The sequence below is a fragment of the Oncorhynchus nerka genome, linkage group LG12 (genome assembly GCF_034236695.1).
Source record: "Oncorhynchus nerka isolate Pitt River linkage group LG12, Oner_Uvic_2.0, whole genome shotgun sequence".
NCBI classification, from domain to species: Eukaryota; Metazoa; Chordata; class Actinopteri; order Salmoniformes; family Salmonidae; genus Oncorhynchus; species Oncorhynchus nerka.
Window position 1 is genome coordinate 31,071,940 of NC_088407.1, and position 18,570 is coordinate 31,090,509.

Sequence of the window (18,570 nt, forward strand, 5' to 3'; positions counted from 1 at the left end):
TGACAACAGAAGGCCAAACTCACTCTGTGCATGCTTTTGTCCATTCAAGACAAATGCCATTGGCTGCCACTGCTACATTCAAGACCCTTGACCAATTAAGCTTAGCGAAAGACCAGAATTGATGATATTCATCAACCTGGACATTGAGTGAAAGCAAGTCGTATGGTGTTCAATGATCATTGCGACCTACACGGTCATTCTAGCCTCACTCTCCCCTTTTGCAATGTAAGTTCAGACACCGACAACAGCTCACCTCCATGTGACAGTCCCTTCAGGCCAGGTATGGGGGACAACATGAAGAAAAAACTACCTGAGAGGTAGCACGCTGTTGAGACTGAGACTGTAAACACCAGGGAGGAGTCTGGCACTGCTGAGAGTGCATAATGGGAAGAGGTTCTTTGTTCAAAGAATTGTTAAATGCAAATTTACAGCCACCTACCAATTCTCCCAACCATCCAAAACACCCCGTCCCAATCTACTAAGATGTGGAGGTGGCATCCAAACCACTCCCTGTGCTGCCTGTGTCCTTCTTTCATGTCAACATCCCTTTGAACAGCGCAAGCAAACACAGGGATGATGTTTGAACTTTGGAAAGATCCCAGGCCCTGGCTTAGGCCAAATTGTTGAGCCTCCTTTACACAAAACACACACACATGGAGGAGAGAGATAAAATAACATCACACCGGGAAGGTGAGCGAGGAAGGCCGGAGCAAGCATTTCATCCGACTCGTCTTGAACAGCAGGAAAAGAGGGGCCTGTCAAAATGCTGTGGGTCAAACCGCAGCGGTAGAAAGGAACGTGATGACAGCAGCCTTCCTAGACTTGCCTTCGGAAAGTACTCAGACCACTCAACTTTTTCCACATTTTGTTACGTTACAGCCTTATTCTAAAACTGATTAAATATATGTTTTTTTCCCCTCAGAAATCTACACACACCACCCCATAACGACAAAGTGAAAACAGGTTTTTAGAAATGTTTGCAAATGTATTAAAAACAAAACACAAAAATACCTTATTTACATAAGTATTCAGACCCTTTGCTTTGAGACTCGAAATTGAGCTCAGGTGCTTCCTGTTTCCATTGATCATCCTTGTGATGTTTTTATAACTTGATTGGACACAACCTGTGGTAAATTCAATTGATTGTACGTGACTTGGAAAGGCACACCTGTCTATATAAGGTCCCACAGTTGACTGTGCATTTCAGAGCAAAAACCAAGCCATGAGGTTGAAGGAATTGTTCGAAGAGCTCCGAGACAGGATTGTGTCGAGGCACAGATCTGGGGAAGGCTACCAAAAAATGTCTGTAGCATTGAAGGTCCCCAAGAACACAGTGGGTTCCATCATTCCTAAATGGAAGAAGTTTGGAACCACCAAGACTCTTCCTAGGCCTCATGGCCAAACCGAGCAATCGGGAGAGAAGGGCCTTGGTCAGGGAAGTGAACCCAAGAGTCACTCTGACAGAGCTATCGGGTTCCTCTGTGGAGATGGGAGAACCTTCCAGAAGGACAACCATCTCTGCAGCACTCCACCAATCAGGCCTTTATGGTAGAGTGGCGAGATGGAAGCCACTCCTCAGTAAAAGGCACATGACAGCCTACTAAAGACCCTCAAACGATGAGAAACAAATTTCTCTGGTCTGATGAAACCAAGATTGAACTCTTTGGCCTGAATGCCAAGCGTCACGTCTTGAGGAAACCTGGCACCATACCTACAGTGAAGCATGGTGCTGTGGGGATGTTTTTCAGTGGCAGGGACCGGGAGACTAGTCAGGATTGAGGGAAAGATGAACGTAGCAAAGAACAGAGAGATCCTTGATGAAAACCTGCTCCAGAGCGCTCAGGACCTCAGACTGGGGCCAAGGTTCAACAGGACAATGACCATAAGCACACAGCCAAGACAACGAAGGAGTGGCTTTAGGACAAGTCTCTGAATGTCCTTGCGTGGTCCAGGCAGAGCCCGGACTTGAACCCGATCGAACATCTCTGGAGAAACCTGAAAATAGCCGTGCAGCAATGTTCCCCACCCAACCTGACAGAGCTTGAGAGTATTTGCAGAGAGGAATGGGAGAAACTCCCCAAATACAGGTTGGATGAAGGGTCCCTTGGTTAAAGGGTCATACCCAAGAAGACTCCAGGCTGTAATCGCTGCCAAAGGTGCTTCAACAAAGTACTGAGTAAAGGGTCTGAATACTAATGTAAATGTGATATCAGTTTTTTATTTTTAATACATTTGCAAAATAAATATGGGGTATTGTGTGTAGATTGATGAGAGGACAAAAAAAACAATTAAACCAATTTTAGAACAAGGCTTTAATGTAACAAAATGTGGAAAAAGTCAAGGGGTCTGAATACTTTCCAAATGCACTGTATATATAAAAATGATCAGGCGGTGACTTCATTATTCCAAATAAGTCATCAATAATCTTTCGGGGCTCCAATGACAGCCAAATCAGCCTCAATTGGGTAGGCAGCACACAATGAGTCATTCATCAAATCCCAGTCAGATGTTGGGGCAAATGTTCGCAAATTACTGGCGGTGTGACAGGGTTTTGATATTCCATCAGATTCCTTGCCAACAGCGTGGCCGTCCAGGTGGTTCCACTGCTGTGATTATAGTGCGCTCGTTTGAACACCGAGCCATAAACAAAACGCTGGACAGGTTTGCGGCCCGTATTAATAATGGAACATGAAGTCGAAGGGCCGTACATTGCTCTGTGGGACCAGTTCAGGACAAGGGAACAAGAAGAGGGGAATGTTCACACATTCTTTTGTAGATGAGCAAAGTTCCGGTAATGCATGCTGCCTTTCCCTGGCACTGAGAAGACCAGATGATTGTGGCCTCTGTTCTCTGAGAAAGAGGCTGTGCAAAACCAATAGAGGAGTGCAAGAGATTAAAAGACTGTGGCTTCAGTGCTTTCCTCAGGCATGGAGGGAGTGAGTAATACCCCAGTTATATTTTAGAGCAGGGAATCATATGCTGACAAAAGCAGCATATGTTGTGTGAGTCAGTCCTGCACCAAAGCTGAAGCGGGAAAACAGTTTTTCTAACCCCCCCTCCCACTCCTCCCTCTCCATATCCACCCACCTACTTCCCCGTCTCTCTGCCACTCTCCAATTCTTGCTTCCTTTAGCCCTCTCACTTTCACTCCTCCCCTCCCTCTCTGGAAGGGAGATATTGAGTTGCTGGGATGCCCTGTGCTGCTGAGGAGTGAATCGAGTGGCGTTTACCTTCCTCCCGATGGCTCCGTTGGGCTTGCGGGGTGGTGGCGGCTCAAAGATCCTTTGCTGCTGCTGGGGCGGCAGCGTCGAGTACAACGGGATGATTTTGATGTCCCCCGCGTCGTGTCCCAGGTCGTCGATGTCCCTCTTGATGCGCTTGCAGGCCTCGTCGATTTCCTGAAAGATGAAGCGGAAAAAGTAAAAATGGGCAGGCAGGTGAAGGGTGGCTGACGAGGAGCAAGCATTTGGGCACACAGTAACCTGGGGCTTGGTTTGAATAGCACCTTGAGAGACAATGGGGAGAAAAAGGTCTGAAGAGGAGAGGAGGGGTTAGAAGGAGAACATTTGTTCTGCCCATCTCTCCATCTGACTGAGGAAATTAAACCTGGACTGCCGCGTGCTTGGTTGAGCTCCCCATGGCTGTGTTGTCAAATGCAGCAATCAGGAGAACACAGACACACACGGTTCATTATTCCAAACCGCAATATTGTAGGAGAAATGTGAAATGAGAATGCTGCACTGATGCATAACCAGCGGCAAATCATGGCAGATCAGTTTAGTGGAGCTGAACATTATAGAGCCAGTGGGCTCCCAGACAGAGAAACTTAACAACCAGGGGAATAAGAAAACATGACAGACGACAAAAGGCTAGGACTCCGACTGAACTAGGCAGCCTGAATATAATAAACCAACATGGTACGGACTGCCATAATGTGACGTTAGCAAATGCAACATATCAAATCGGTAAACGGCCCATGAATAATTAAGACTATTACTTTGCAATCGACCATGCCCACGAGAACCCTAAGTGACAAGCTTATATACAGCCTACATAATACTATATAGCCTGATAGGTGTCTATGATTCCTGGAATATCTACACTAAACACCACATTTGTTTTTTCCCCCCATCTCCAGACATTGGACAATGTTAGCTATGAAAAGACCAGAAAACGTACTGAAGCGATAGCCACTGCATTTTCATGTTCATACTTAAAGGAAAGGTTGCACCAGATATATATATACAGTGGGGCAAAAACGTATTTAGTCAGCCACCAATTGTGCAAGTTCTCCCACTTAAAAAGATGAGGCCTGTAATTTCCATCATAGGTACACTTCAACTATGACAGACAAAATGAGAGAGAGAAAAAATCCAGAAAATCACATTGTAGGATTTTTTATTGATTTATTTGCAAATTATGGTGGAAAATAAGTATTTGGTCACCTACAAACAAGCAAGATTTCTGGCTCTCACAGACCTGTAACTCCTCTGTCCTCCACTCGTTACCTGTATTAATGGCACCTGTTTGAACTTGTTATCAGTATAAAAGACACCTGTCCACAACCTCAAACAGTCACACTCCAAACTACTCTATGGCCAAGACCAAAGAGCTGTGAAAGGACACCAGAAACAAAATTGTAGACCTGCACCAGGCTGGGAAGACTGAATCTGCAATAGGTAAGCAGCTTGGTTTGAAGAAATCAACTGTGGGAGCAATTATTAGGAAATGGAAGACATACAAGACCACTGACAATCTCCCTCGATCTGGGGCTCCACGCAAGATCTCACTCCGTGGGGTCAAAATGATCACAAGAACGGTGAGCAAAAATCCCAGAACCACACGGGGGGACCTAGTGAATGACCTGCAGAGAGCTGGGACCAAAGTAACAAAGCCTACCATCAGTAACCCACTACGCCGCCAGGGACTCAAATCCTGCCGTGCCAGACGTGTCCCCCTGCTTAAGCCAGTACATGTCCAGGCCCGTCTGAAGTTTGCTAGAGAGCATTTGGATGATCCAGAAGAAGATAGGAAGAATGTCATGTGGTCAGATGAAACAAAAATATAACCTTTTGGTAAAAACTCAACTCGTTGTGTTTGGAGGACAAAGAATGCTGAGTTGCATCCAAAGAACACCATACCGCCTCTGAAGCATGGGGGTGGAAACATCATGCTTTGGGGCTGTTTTTCTGCAAAGGGACCAGGACGACTGATCCATGTAAAGGAAATAATGAATGGGGCCATGTATCGTGAGATTTTGAGTGAAAATCCCATCAGCAAGGGCATTGAAGATGAAACCGCCCGGGCAAGGAAGGAGTGGCTTCGTAAGAAGCATTTCAAGGTCCTGGAGTGGCCTAGCCAGTCTCCAGATCTCAACCCCATAGAAAATCTTTGGAGGGAGTTGAAAGTCCGTGTTGCCCAGCAACAGCCCCAAAACATCACTGCTCTAGAGATCTGCATGGAGGAATGGGCCAAAATACCAGCAACAGTGTGTGAAAACCTTGTGAAGACTTACAGAAAACGTTTGACCTCTGTCATTTCCAACAAAGGGTATATAACAAAGTATTGAGATAAACTTTTGTTATTGACCAAATACTTATTTTCCACCATAATTTGCAAATAAATTCATAAAAAATCCTACAATGTGATTTTCTGGATTTCTTTTCTCCTTTTGTCTGTCATAGTTGAAGTGTACCTATGATGAAAATTACAGGCCTCTCTCATCTTTTTAAGTGGGAGAACTTGCACAATTGGTGGCTGACTAAATACTTTTTTGCCCCACTGTATATATATTCCATATATATATATTCCACAAAACTAACAACAGCTAAACAGCCTTCATGCAAAAGTATACAAAACAATTTATACACTTCTATTTTCGCAATTTGAATTAAATGCATTAAAACCTCATACCAACAACACATTGCGGCTTTGACGTCAAGAGAGGAACAGCCTGCTGGTGGCTTCGGTGATAGAGGCGAATCGGGGAAAGTAGGTACTAAAGTGCCCAAAGAGTTTTGTCATGTTATGTTGCTCGTAGATTATTTAAAAAACAAACTAACTATTTTGTGCACTTCACAAAATAGATGGCATCATGAGGCAGGAAATGATGTGGATATATTGAAGCAACATCATCAACATCAGTCAGGAAGTTAAAGCTTGGTCCCAAATGGGTCTTCCAAATGGACAATGACCCCAAGCATACTTCCAAAGTTGTGGCAAAATGGCGTAAGGACAACAAAGTCAAGGTATTGGAGTGGCCACCACAAAGCCCTGACCTCAAACCTATAGAACATTTGTGGGCAGAACTGAAAAAGCGTGTGCGAGCAAGGAGGCCTACAAACCTGACTCCGTTACACCAGCTCTGTCAGGAGGAATGGGCCCAAATTCACCCAGCTTATTATGGGAATCTTGTGGAAGGCTACCCGAAACATTTGACCCAAGTTAAACAATTTAAAGGCAATGCTACCAAATACTAATTGAGTGTATGTAAACTTCTGACCCACTGGGAATGTGATGAAAGTAATAAAAGCTTAAATAAAACCTTCTCTCTACTATTATTCTGACATTTCATTCTTAAAATACAGGGGTGATCCTAACTGACCTACGACAGGGAATTTTTACTAGGATTAAATGTCAGGAATTGTGAAAAACTGAGTTAGAATGTATTTGGCTAAGGTGTATGTAAACTTCTGACTTCAACTGTAACTTGCAGGATATCATGGTGGCTGATGTTTGTGTTAGCCATTACACCTGGATTTACTGTTACTACTGCTAGTAACGTTAGTACTCAGGTTAGCATGTGGCTAGCTATAGCTACCATCACCCAACAACAGTTTGGTTATAGATGTTCAATGTCTACTATGATTGTAAAGGTTCATTTTGATTTTGTGTAACAGTACAATAAATGCTGATGTGCTGAATTGCTAATACAGTGCATTCGTAAATTATTCAGACACCTTGACTTATTCTACATTTTGTTAAGTTACAGCCGTATTCTAAAATGGAATGAATTGTTTTTCCCACTTATCAAATCTACACACAATACCCCATAATGACAAAGCAGCAAAAATCTGGTAAAATAGCACATTTACATAGGTATTCAGACCCTTTACTCAGTACTTTGTTGAAGCACCTTTGTCAGCGATTACAGCCTTGAGTCTTCTTGGGTATGACGCTACAAGCTTGGCACACCTGTATTCGGGGAGTTTCTCCCATTCTTCTCTGCAGATTCTCTCAAGCTCTGTCAGGTTGGATGGGGAGCTTCGCTGCAAAGCTATTTTTAGGTCTCTCCAAAGATGTTCGATCGGGTTCAAGTCCAGGCTCTGGCTGGGCACCTCAAGGACATTGAGACTTGTCCCAAAGCTACTGCTTTGTTGTCTTGGCTGTGTGCATAGGGTTGTTGTCCTGTTGGAAGGTGAACCATGGCCCCAGTCTGAGGTACTGAGCGATCTGGAGCAGGTTTTCATCAAGGATCTCTCTGTACTTTGCTTCGTTCACCTTTCCCTCAATCCTGATTAGTCTCCCAGTCACTGCAGCTGAAAAACATCCCCACAGCATGGTGCTGCCACCACCATGGTTCACTGTAGGGACGGTGACAGGTTTCCTCCAGACGTGACGCTTGGCATTCAGGCCAAAGAGTTCAATCTTTCACAAGACTAGAGAATCTGGTTTCTCATGGTCTGAGAGTCCTTTAGCTACCTTTTGGCAAACTCCAAGTGGGCTGTCATGTGCCTTTTACTGAGGAGTGGCTTCGATCTGGCCACTCTACAATAAAGGCCTGAATGGTGGAGTGTTTCAAAGATGGTTGTCCTTCTGGAAGGTTCTCCACAGAAACTCTGTCAGAGTGACCATTGGGTTCCTGGTCACCTCCCTGACCAAGGCCCCCGATTGCCCAGTTTGGTGGTTCCAAAGAGTCTTGGTGGTTCCAAACTTCTTCCATTTAAGAATGATGGAGGCCACTGTGTTCATGGGGACCTTCAATGCTGCAAAAAAAAATTGGTAGCCTTCCCCAGATCTGGGCCTCGACACAATCCTGTCTCGGAGCTCTACGGACAATTCCTTCAACCTCATGGTTTGGTTTTTGCTCTGACATGCACAGTCAACTGTGGGACCTTTTATAGACAGGTATATGCCTTTCCAAATCATGTCCAATCAATTTAATTTACCACAGGTGGACTCCAAGTTGTAGAAACATCTCAAGAATCAATGGAAACTGGATGCACCAGAGCTCAATTTCGAGTCTCATAGCAAAGGTTTTTTACACATTTGCAAACATTTCTAAAAACCTGTTTCATGGGGTGTGCAGACTGATGAGGATAATGTTTTACTTCATTCATTTTAGAACACGGCTGTAACGCAACAAAATGTGGAAAAAGTGAAGGGATCTGAATACTTTGATGTTTCAAAGCTGTTAGTGGGTAGGTAATAGGGCTGTAAAAGGGGCAATGCTAAAAGCCTGTGTGCTGTAAAAGTGATTAAAAAAAACATTTTTATCTGATATAGAATAAAGAAATCACAGGATATGGTCAGATGATAAGTTGGCTTTATTCAGAGTGCCAAAAATATTTTTTCAAAAACAATGACGACTCTATGATTTGGGTCTTTACCATCTTATGTGGACAGTGGCTTCACTCCTGTTGTGTGTTCTCCTCTTGACATCACTTTTCCGAAACGTTTAAAATTGATATGTCGTATTGGGACTTTTAGTTGGAAGGATGAAACCAATCAGAATGTTTAAAAGAAACCTAATTCTGCAATCTTCCTTTTAAACAAGAACACCAACATGTAAACGGTCACAGCCTGTGCTGTTGCTCCACCTTCAGGCCCTAGGGAACTGTGCAGCTCCTTCTATAGTTTGTTTCGGGGTCACGTGACAATTAGCACTTACAGATTAAAATAAATGTTTTATTGGAGTGCGAAGGAGACGGGGGCTGGGGCAGGAAGGGGTATACGTGCTTGGTGTATTCTGAAATTATGGGAACCATATTTGATAGTCATACCAAAGCCACAATGTGACACTGACTGCAACCTAGAGATACCCAGTAGAACAGATGCTCTCCTTTGACCTGGAGCATTTACTCTTTACGTGGCATTTACTTTACTCAGGGTAAGAACTGGCAAGGCTTTGCCCCGATTGAGTAAAACACAAAAACATAGGGAGCCTCAGCTAGGATCTCTCTGTGTGTTTGTGGACTTTGTTTGCAGACAGTAATGCATTCCTAGCCCAATTTTTCCCTGCTGTGTTCACTCACTACACAAGTCAAATCCATCCCACCGATGGCCATGTAATCAACACGTTGACAAGTTAGAGTGGAAAAGAGTAATGAATAGATTGGTAAAATTAGCCTGGGTATTAATAGACCATCAACCCTCTGGATGCAGCAGCTGTCATGAAAAGTGGACGCCGTTGCCAAGGCGCCGGGATTGAGCTGGTGTGCCAGTGCCCGAAGAGAAATGGAGCGCGTGCACAGCGGGGAGGCCAGCCAACTGTGAGAACCTGCACACCAGCCGGCCCACGCGACCCCAGGAGCGATGCGGTGGAGCACCAGGCACCTAACCAGACTCAATTAGGCACTCGCCTCGGTCCACTTAATTAGCAGAGGCCCGGGCGAATCTTTACGTTTTGAAGTGAACCGCTGAGGGGGCAGCTTAAATGGTGGGACTTATCAGGGCGAGGCAGCTGTGATAAGTTTTGCCTCTCTTTTTTGGGGAGTTTGAGTTTGTCCCTGCCGCGAACCATTAAAAAACAGACAATCTCCCCCAAATACTTCGCTTTTCATTTGTCATAAATGAAAACAGCTTTACCTCAAAGACAGAACTACGTTGCAGATCTGCGTACCCGATCATTAGTCGACATCAAAGTTGCGGGACGACGAAAGGTTGAGATGCGCTCCGGGGAGGCACTATTTTAACGCCCATCTCCTCCAGAGCTACCTCACATTGACTTCTTTAACCCAATTAGGATGTTAATGAACTCACCGTGGGAGTGCTCGCTGACTGCACTGCTTGCTTTGCCTCGGCAGCTTGACACCCTGACGCGTTCAGCGTTATTGAGCTATAGGGGAGGTGGCAATGGGGGTGGATACTCAGCAAGAGACGTATCAATGTTTAACGCATTTCCCGCAAATATTCTCTTCTCCTCTGCACATTCAACGAGGGGAGGCCAATGCTGTTCCCTGGCTGTCTGAGTGGCTGGAACACCACTAATCTAATCTACCAGCCCCTTGAAGGATACCACTTCAAATACAATGCTCCTCTGTGACTTCATCCCTACCATAACGAACCAGGCATCGATCCGGCATCTGCAAATGAAAACGGATGTAGATGCGCGGTAGTGCCGTCCCGCCGATGAATGACAAAATGACTGCCGTTAATAGGCTGCCATATTATCTGACTGGGTGAGCCCTCGGCAGATATGATTTATTTTTAAAGATGGCTACGCTGGATGATGACGTGGCGCTAACGTAAGGGAATCCATACATTCAAAATGAGAAGCTCCAGGCACATTAACATTCACGCTCGGTCACGAAGGATACTTAAGAGATTTATCTAGCCTACTTCCCCAGAGTCAGATGAACTTGTGCATACCATTTCTATTTCTCTGCATGCAGTTTGAAGGAAGTTGCTAAGCAGCGTTAGCGCAATTTCTAACTGTTCCCATAGACTTCCAGTCATTGTGCTATTGCTAGTTAGCCTTGGCTCGCAAAACTACCTCTAACGTCATTTAAACTGGACACAGAGACATCTTTCTTCATTTAACTAGGCAAGTCAGTTTAGAACAAATTATTATTTACAATGAGTGAGTGCCTTTCCCCCGGCCAAACCCGGACGACGCTGGGCCAATTGGGCGCCTCCCTATGGGACTCCCAATCACGGCCGGATATGATTCACCCTGGATTCGAACCAGGGACTGTAGTGACGCCTCTTGCATGGAGATGCAATGTCTTTGACCGCTGCACCACTTGGGAGCCCAGACATACAATTGGTATCCACAAGTTAATCTGACTCTGAGGAAGTAGATAAAGGGTTTCCTTGCCAAAATGTCCAAGTATCCCTTTAAACTCAGTCTAGGGTTACAATCATACAAACCTCACTTAATTAGTTCCCATGTCACAACCATAAGCTACACGAACTGTTACATTACGTAGGGAGAGAATGGTGAGAATAATAGTGTGGCACTGCTGAGCCCTGAGACAGGCTGCCTCTCCCACTCGTGAACTGGGAGGCAGACAGATGTTTCTGGGGGAAGGCAGGCAGGCGTGCGCCCCGCCCAGCTGTGACCAAATTCATCATTATGGGCATAAACCTCGCCCTCCATTACACATTAGTATACAACATTTTTAGGAGTGAAATTTCAAGGATTCATGGGGCAGGCAAAATCTGGGACATTGTCTTTTTTTCCCTCTTACCAGGGTAATGTTCCAAACAGGAAAGGACACATGCATTCAATACCTCTCTTCATCTAAGCATTGAACATCTCGTTTGTGCGTGTGCAAAAAGCTGGAATGGTGGCAGAAAAGGGCCTACCTCTTGTCCAGTGAGGAAGAGCAGACAGTCGCCCTCCTCCTCTTCACACATGTGGATCTGGATAACAGTGCGGATGGCTGCCTCCAGGTAGTCCCTCTCAGGTTCCGGCGTGTAGAAGATCTCTACCGGGTGCGTGCGTCCCGGGATGGTTAGCAGCGGACAGCTGTCAAAGTACACCTGGAACTTGCCGGCATCCAGCGTGGCGCTCATGACGATGACCTGATGAGACAAAGGACAGGGTGTTGAGAGGTGGACTGGGAAGAGAAAATGGCTGCCGATGGGGTTATATGATGCTATAGGATTTCGTTGCCCCTAGACACTGATCAGAGTTCTAGATTATAGTTTGGTCTAATGGTTCAGATTCTGATTAGTGTTATCTTAGATCAGTGTCTAAGGGCAACCCGAAACAGCAGCTTTTAGCAGGAGCAATACTGTGAAGAGAGGAGCTTACATATAACCAGGGGACAGCGGCGATAGTATAGCGTAGGTAGATAAAGGTTAAGATAGGAGTATTTAGAAGTTGACGAATGGTAGGGTCTGGTGTAGTCTCACCACAGGGTAGTTAAGAGTGATAGTTAACACATGTGACTGATGAAATGGATAAGGCCTAGGACGTAGAACATACAATACATTGGGAAAGTATTCAGACCCCTGGACTAAATAAACAATAATGATCAGCAATCTACACACAAATACCCCATAATAACAAGGCAAAATGCGTTTTAAAAAAGAAATAGGAAACATAATAGATACCCTCTATGCAGGAGAATAGGAAGCGGGCGTGAGCCAGAAAGAGAGTGTAGATTAGACCCTGGCCAAGTGAGAGGAAACAAAATGGTGGACATATCACAGGAGGACAGAGCCCCTGACCCATGAGGATCACAACGCTCACTGCCCGGATAAGTCTCGCGGGCACACCATGTTCTCCCCTAGGGCCCATTAAGCACATTAAAATTCTGATGGTGGGCGGCGCGCCTCTCTGCTCTCCCATTTTCACTCTCAAATATTTCGGTCCACGGTCTATGCGCTACTTCGCTTTACGCATAACAAGACATTATAATTCCACTTAATCAAGGCAAATTACACTTCAAATTTGGGAGAGGAGGGAGACTGGGAAGAGGGACATGAGCAGGGCCGGTACGATCATTGCCACTAACCTAGACCTTATTTAAAAGTCCCTGAACACGTGTGTAACCTTTGATGCCGTCCCTGACAACAACTAGTCATTACCCATCTGTTTTATGAGAATTGTGTCCGGCACATTCGGCCTATAAAAACGGAACCCCCACCCATCCCTGTCTGATTCTCTTAAATGGGCTGACCCGGGCAGCAATCTCAGTGCTGCCGCAGAGGAGACTCGCCGTGCATTTCTGAGCTGAATGGCTGACGTTTGTCTTTTCCTCAATAGACACATAGCAGTCAGCCCGTGGAGAGACTGCCACACTGAGGCTTTTTAGGGGGGGGGGGGGAGTAATAATTGAGTGTGTGTGTACACAACCAGGTGTGTGCACACAGAGAGGCAGGCTCTCATGAAGGATAGAGGACTAGGTCAGAGGTAGGATTTGAGTCTAGGAGAGTGAGCTGAGGAGAAGACATGAGGATCAGACGGTACAGGGCTTTGAGAAGCAGTAAAGAACACAACAGAAACTGCTTCTCCAATAGAAATCCCTGATCACTTGTAGACGATGTCATGGTGACGTTAGTTAGCTAAGCTCATGCGCAGAAACACGTCATAGGTCTGCAGGGTGTGTCGAACTGCGGCCATGAAATCAAACGCACTCTTCCAATATAAAGTTGTTTTTGATTCAAATGAAAACGTGTCAGTTTGTCACTTTCACAAGGTTGTAGTAACGACAGGTTCAGCTACTTGAGACACTGGTTTGTGCCTTTAGAAATCGAGAAAATGAACAAATAAGGAAGAATGGTTCACTTCTCTCACTGACTTCTCAAACCATAAAAACGTTTTTCCCACCTTTGGATTTAGAAACTCTGTGGCATGACTCTATGAGATGCTGTGGAATGTAGACTGGCGAGTGGAAACTTGGCAAGGCCGGGGTTGCATTCACCTGGCACGGATCAGCAGGGGGCGGCAGGGTAGCCTAGTGGGGGCGGCAGGGTAGCCTAGTGGTTAGAGCATTGGACTAGTAACCGAAAGGTTGCAAGTTCAAATCCCCGAGCTGACAAGGTACAAAATCTGTCGTTCTGCCCTTGAACAGGCAGTTAACCCACTGTTCCTAGGCCGTCATTGAAAATAAGAATTTGTTCTTAACTGACTTGCCTAGTTAAATAAAGGTAAAAAAAAAAAAAAGAGGTGCACAAAGCTCCTCTGACAAGTAGAGTCAAGTACAAATAAGGTCAGCTCTGTTCAGGACACCTCTACCTGCAAGGTTCAGTACATTGCACCCAGGGGTATGAGGATTTGACGTGTACCTTGAGGTCTGACCTCTGTCGGACCACCTCTTTGAGGACGCCCATGAGGATGTCTGTGGCAAGCGTTCTCTCGTGGGCCTCGTCCAGGATGACGACGCCGTAGCGCTCCAGCAGAGGGTCGTTCATGGCCTCCCGCAGCAACATACCGTCTGTCATGTACCTGCACCGAGGGAGGAAACAGTCTTTAAAGTGGACATTTTCCTCGAACAATTTAACTGCTAAATGTGTACTGCCAAATCAGCCAGTTTTCTCTTGTAAAGAATATTTGAAATCTAACTTTTTTTTTCTAACAGCAAAAAATAGGGAGGTACTATCTTAACATGCCAAATGTTCAGATAGCAATACATTTTTCAACGGAAAACATATCCTTCGAAGCGCCCCACTGAACCCCAGTGAAATAAAACAGTATCTTTGGCTTTTCAACTTCAGTAGAGACTGGCACTTACTTGAGGAAGGTCTTGGCCGAGCTGCAGTCCTCGAATCGAATGGAGTAACCGACCTCCTGGCCCAGCATGACGTCCATCTCGTCGGCCACCCTCTGGGCCACGCTCATGGCTGCCACCCTCCTGGGCTGGGTACAGGCCACTGCCTTCTTAGGTCCGCCCAACCCCTTAACCATGTCCACACACCACTGGGGGATCTGGGGAGAGAGAGGGAGATAGTGAGAGGAAGAAGTTACTCAACCACACTCACTTTTAGAATCCCTTGACCTTCCACAAATCAGCAACCAAACCAATATCAATCAAAAGTGCTTTATAAAATGGCACTGAAGATAACTTTAAGTCAAAAAAATGAATGATAGCATGGATGTTTTGGAGAGCAAAGAATAAAACGGCCAGTTACTGTCTGTAAACCCCATGCCACCATCCCCGATCACTTCCACTCTCTGATAATCAACTGCGAGCTCCAGAGAAGTTGAGATGATAGCTTGTATTAGACAGTCTGCCAGCTTTCTGCTGATAGGCACTCCCGGTGGGGATCACCCCGCTCACTGTTCAAAAGACGAGGGGACCTGCTAAGAGCAGCCTAAAGTTAGAAACTGTTTCTTCTGCCGGATTAGCCTTGTGCTCGGATGAGTGCCCGTCAGTGGCAACCAACCTCTTTGCTACGGGGAAGGGAAACACACACTCTGCATTTAACATTTCAACAAATCAAGATGGGGGGAAAGGAGATGAGTCACAGCAGCAGGATTCATTTGAAAATAACGGGAAAGTGTGTGAGGGCATCAAGGCATCTCATAGGAAACAGTATTGAGTTATCAGTTGGCTTTTCTCGGCTGTGTTACTGTTTGTTCGTGAATACAATGATATATTGCTTGGAGAACATTTAATAGATACATTCCGTCTCACCACATGAATGTAAAGCCTCTACCCTTTGTCCTGCTTACCTGCGTGGTCTTGCCGGAGCCTGTCTCTCCGACGAGCACGAAACTCTGGTGGCGTCCCAGGATGTCGTTGAAGCGCTCCTTGTACTCCCACACTGGCAGCTGCAGCCTCTTCTTCAGGATCTCGTAGTAACGCGGCGTGTGGGGCAGGTTGGTGAACGGGTTGATCTGCTGCTGCATGGCCGTCTGCTTGTGGGAGAGGCCTGCGCTGCCAAGAGCCGGGTTCAGGGCCATGCCAGAGAGCTTGGCATCCCGGTCTCTGTCCCTCGACCGCTCGTCGCGGTCCCTGTCGCGGTCTCGCCTGTGGTCGAGGCATGAATGTGAGTAGTGTGACAGACGAGACAAAGCTTCTTTTTTAAATGTATTTTTTTATATCGGCCAGGCCCCATTCCCTTCTCTTTTCCCATCACCATTCCAAAATGGAATGAACCCAACAACCAACACAGAAATAGGACGGCTCAGATTCTACAATGTGCCGCGGCTCGGCTATGTCATGTCCTTTTCCTCAAATAACATGAAAAGGTTACTGCGCATTTCCCTTTCACGCTGCAGAAGGATGTAATCAAGTGTTGCATGCAAAGGTCACATTAATAAAGAAATTAATAGGCTAAAATATCAAGTCAAAAGGGGAACACTTTCCTTTTACAAATGGGTGATATCTTTATTTCCTTTTAATTATGCTACAACACATGTCTGCACCCCAGAACCAAAGTATTGAATTTCCTTCTTTGATGAGACCAATGTTGAAGACTCCATTTGCTGAACTGGCAAAAGGCTAAAACGGGTTGTGGTAATGTAGCGGGGCGAGATCTTTATTATGCTACAATGCATGTCTGCACCCAAGAAACCAAAGTATTGATTTCATTATTTGATGAGACCAATGTTGAAGACTCCATTTGAAGAATTGGCAAAAAGCAAAAACTGGTCTTAGCAATGTAGCCTGTGTCATGAGCAACTACACTATTTCCTAGGACATCATGTCGGCTTGGGTACATACATACACACACCAGTTGACCCTTCAGAACTCGTGTCATGTTCTTATGGGCCTAGAATGTTTACATTTCAGTACCCAATTATAGCGAAGGACTTAATGAATGAATCTTGTTCTGACAAAGTTGGCCATGTGTTTCAGCACCACGTTGATGTCCTCTGACAACGGAGTCATCAGATGATATACAAAATGAGACATTTTATATAGCTAGGGATTATAGAAATGATTATAGAATTGTATAAAGTCTATGACTTAGCTAGTTAACAGTGCGTTGTTTCTTTAACCCATATTTTACCAGGTAAGTTGACTGAGAACCCATTCTCATTTACAGCAATGACCTTGGGAATAAGTTACAGGGGAGAGGAGGGGGATGAATGAGCCAATTGTAAACTGGGGGTGATTAGGTGGCCATGATGCTATGAAGGCCAAGTTGGGCATTTAGCCAGGACACCGGGGTTAACACCCCTACTCTTACAATAAGTGCCATGGGATCTTTAGTGGCCAAAAATAATCAAGACACCCGTTTAACGTCCCCAATCACTGCCCTGGGGCATTGGGATATTTTTTAGACCAGGGAAAGGGTGCCTCCTACTGGGTCTCCAACACCACTTCCAGCAGCATCTAGTCTCCCATCCAGGGACCAACCCTGCCCCTGAAAAGATTTAAGCACTACTGCAGTGGGATCATAAGGTGTATGCACCAATTTGTAAGTCGCAATGGATAAGACGTCTGCTTTCGGACTTAAATGTTTAAATGTAAAAAAAAAAAACCTAAAGCATGTCAGCTAGCCACTTATGTTTAAAAACACAAATAATATAGTTAGCTAATATAACTAGTTAACATTATTAACTTGCCATGATAGCGGTCTAGTTAGCATTAGTAATACTACTGACTGGATGCTAACTAGCTAGCTACATACCTAAGTTACCTACCTACCTTATGGCCAAGCGCAGGAGGCTACCCACGAGCATGTATGATGCATCTTTTGCACTGTTCTGTAACATTAGCCTGGTTTAGGAGCTTCCTAGCTATGTTAGCTTATACTGCGTGTTTATTTAAAAGACTAACTAACGTAACTAGGCTAGAATACTTTCCCGCCGCATGCACGTCCCTGGACGTTTTGTCCATTCGCCATTTACATTTTATCTAGCTAGATAGCATGCGAGCCCCCAAAAAAACTCCTGCACTGCAGTGCCCATCAAACACGAAAACAAAGGATCCTCACCCTGTTATTCCCTATTACACACCCATCAGAAGACTCTCTTTTCACTCGATGAATAACAATCACCCAAACGATGTCGTTTCGACATTTTTTGGTTTTACACATAAATAGCTACCCACAATAAGGAACAAAAGTAGGTCGATGCCATACAATTTCTGCACACTTCTGCCAAATATATTTAGAAATCGGTCCTTGTTCTATCTGTGCTGCTGCTATTGTTAAGCACCACAAGTATGGCGACCGGAAGCACTTACCTCATCATTAATATCTCTGCGTAAATGACAGAAAAACAGCAATTTAGCGTGAGTTTCGTCGAGCCAGATACATTAAATAACGTTTTTATATTAGCAAAATATTGCGACTTAAATATTTGCGCCACGGGGAACTGTAAAGGACAGCTGCTGCCGTGGACGTAGAGTCAGTTGTTAGCTGTCTGGGGGATGTTGCACCAAACTCAGCCTCCCCCTAATACATAAAAAAAAGAGGGTCCATGTGCAATACCAACATTGACCGAATCCGATGGTGAAACTCAGTTGTAGAATTCATCCTAAAGCCAAACATTTTATAAATAACATTATACGAAAAATATGTACTTGAAGAGGGCTGTCAAATTGTTTGTTATTGCAAGACAGCATTATGCACATTCTGGATGTAAAGGAGTTTTTTCAAGCCATGTCAATCTTTCAAGAACATTTGACCAACATTTTCAATGTATACACCTTCCAAGATATTTCTTAAATGTTTCAACCTATAAGATTATGTAGTGACGAATCAACTGACACCGGAGACAATCATTGCCGTTGACACAGGTAATTACACAGCCTGGACATTCCTAACAAGCTTTGTAATGGCAAATGGCTCATTGCTTGTAACCAGGGATTGATGGTGATAGGGAAGGAGAAGTCAACGTTATAACAAAGCTTTACTGATGCTCTTTATCCAAGGCTAATTTAAAATATCAGGTCTTTTTCTCCCTTTCTTTCACAGGCAATTAAATAACAGTCCAATTGTGTG

At 44.9% G+C, this 18,570-nt stretch overlaps 1 protein-coding gene across 5 annotated transcripts in view; it reads right to left on the minus strand.

The window, feature by feature from the left end:
- LOC115138092 (ATP-dependent RNA helicase DHX15) overlaps positions 1-17,996 on the minus strand; it is a 34,018-nt gene extending 16,022 nt beyond the window's left edge. The window contains exons 1-6 of one of the 5 annotated variants that reach the window (XM_029674562.2): positions 17,811-17,996; positions 15,347-15,644; positions 14,406-14,599; positions 13,960-14,119; positions 11,530-11,748; positions 3,231-3,398 (exon numbers count right to left, since the gene is read on the minus strand). In XM_029674562.2, the coding sequence (XP_029530422.1) occupies positions 3,231-3,398; positions 11,530-11,748; positions 13,960-14,119; positions 14,406-14,599; positions 15,347-15,644; positions 17,811-17,818 (1,047 nt within the window). In that variant the 5' untranslated portion in view covers positions 17,819-17,996. The other 4 variants (XM_029674563.2, XM_029674561.2, XM_029674564.2 and 1 more) reach the window with 4 other exon arrangements.
- Between the last annotated feature and the right edge of the window lie 574 nt (positions 17,997-18,570).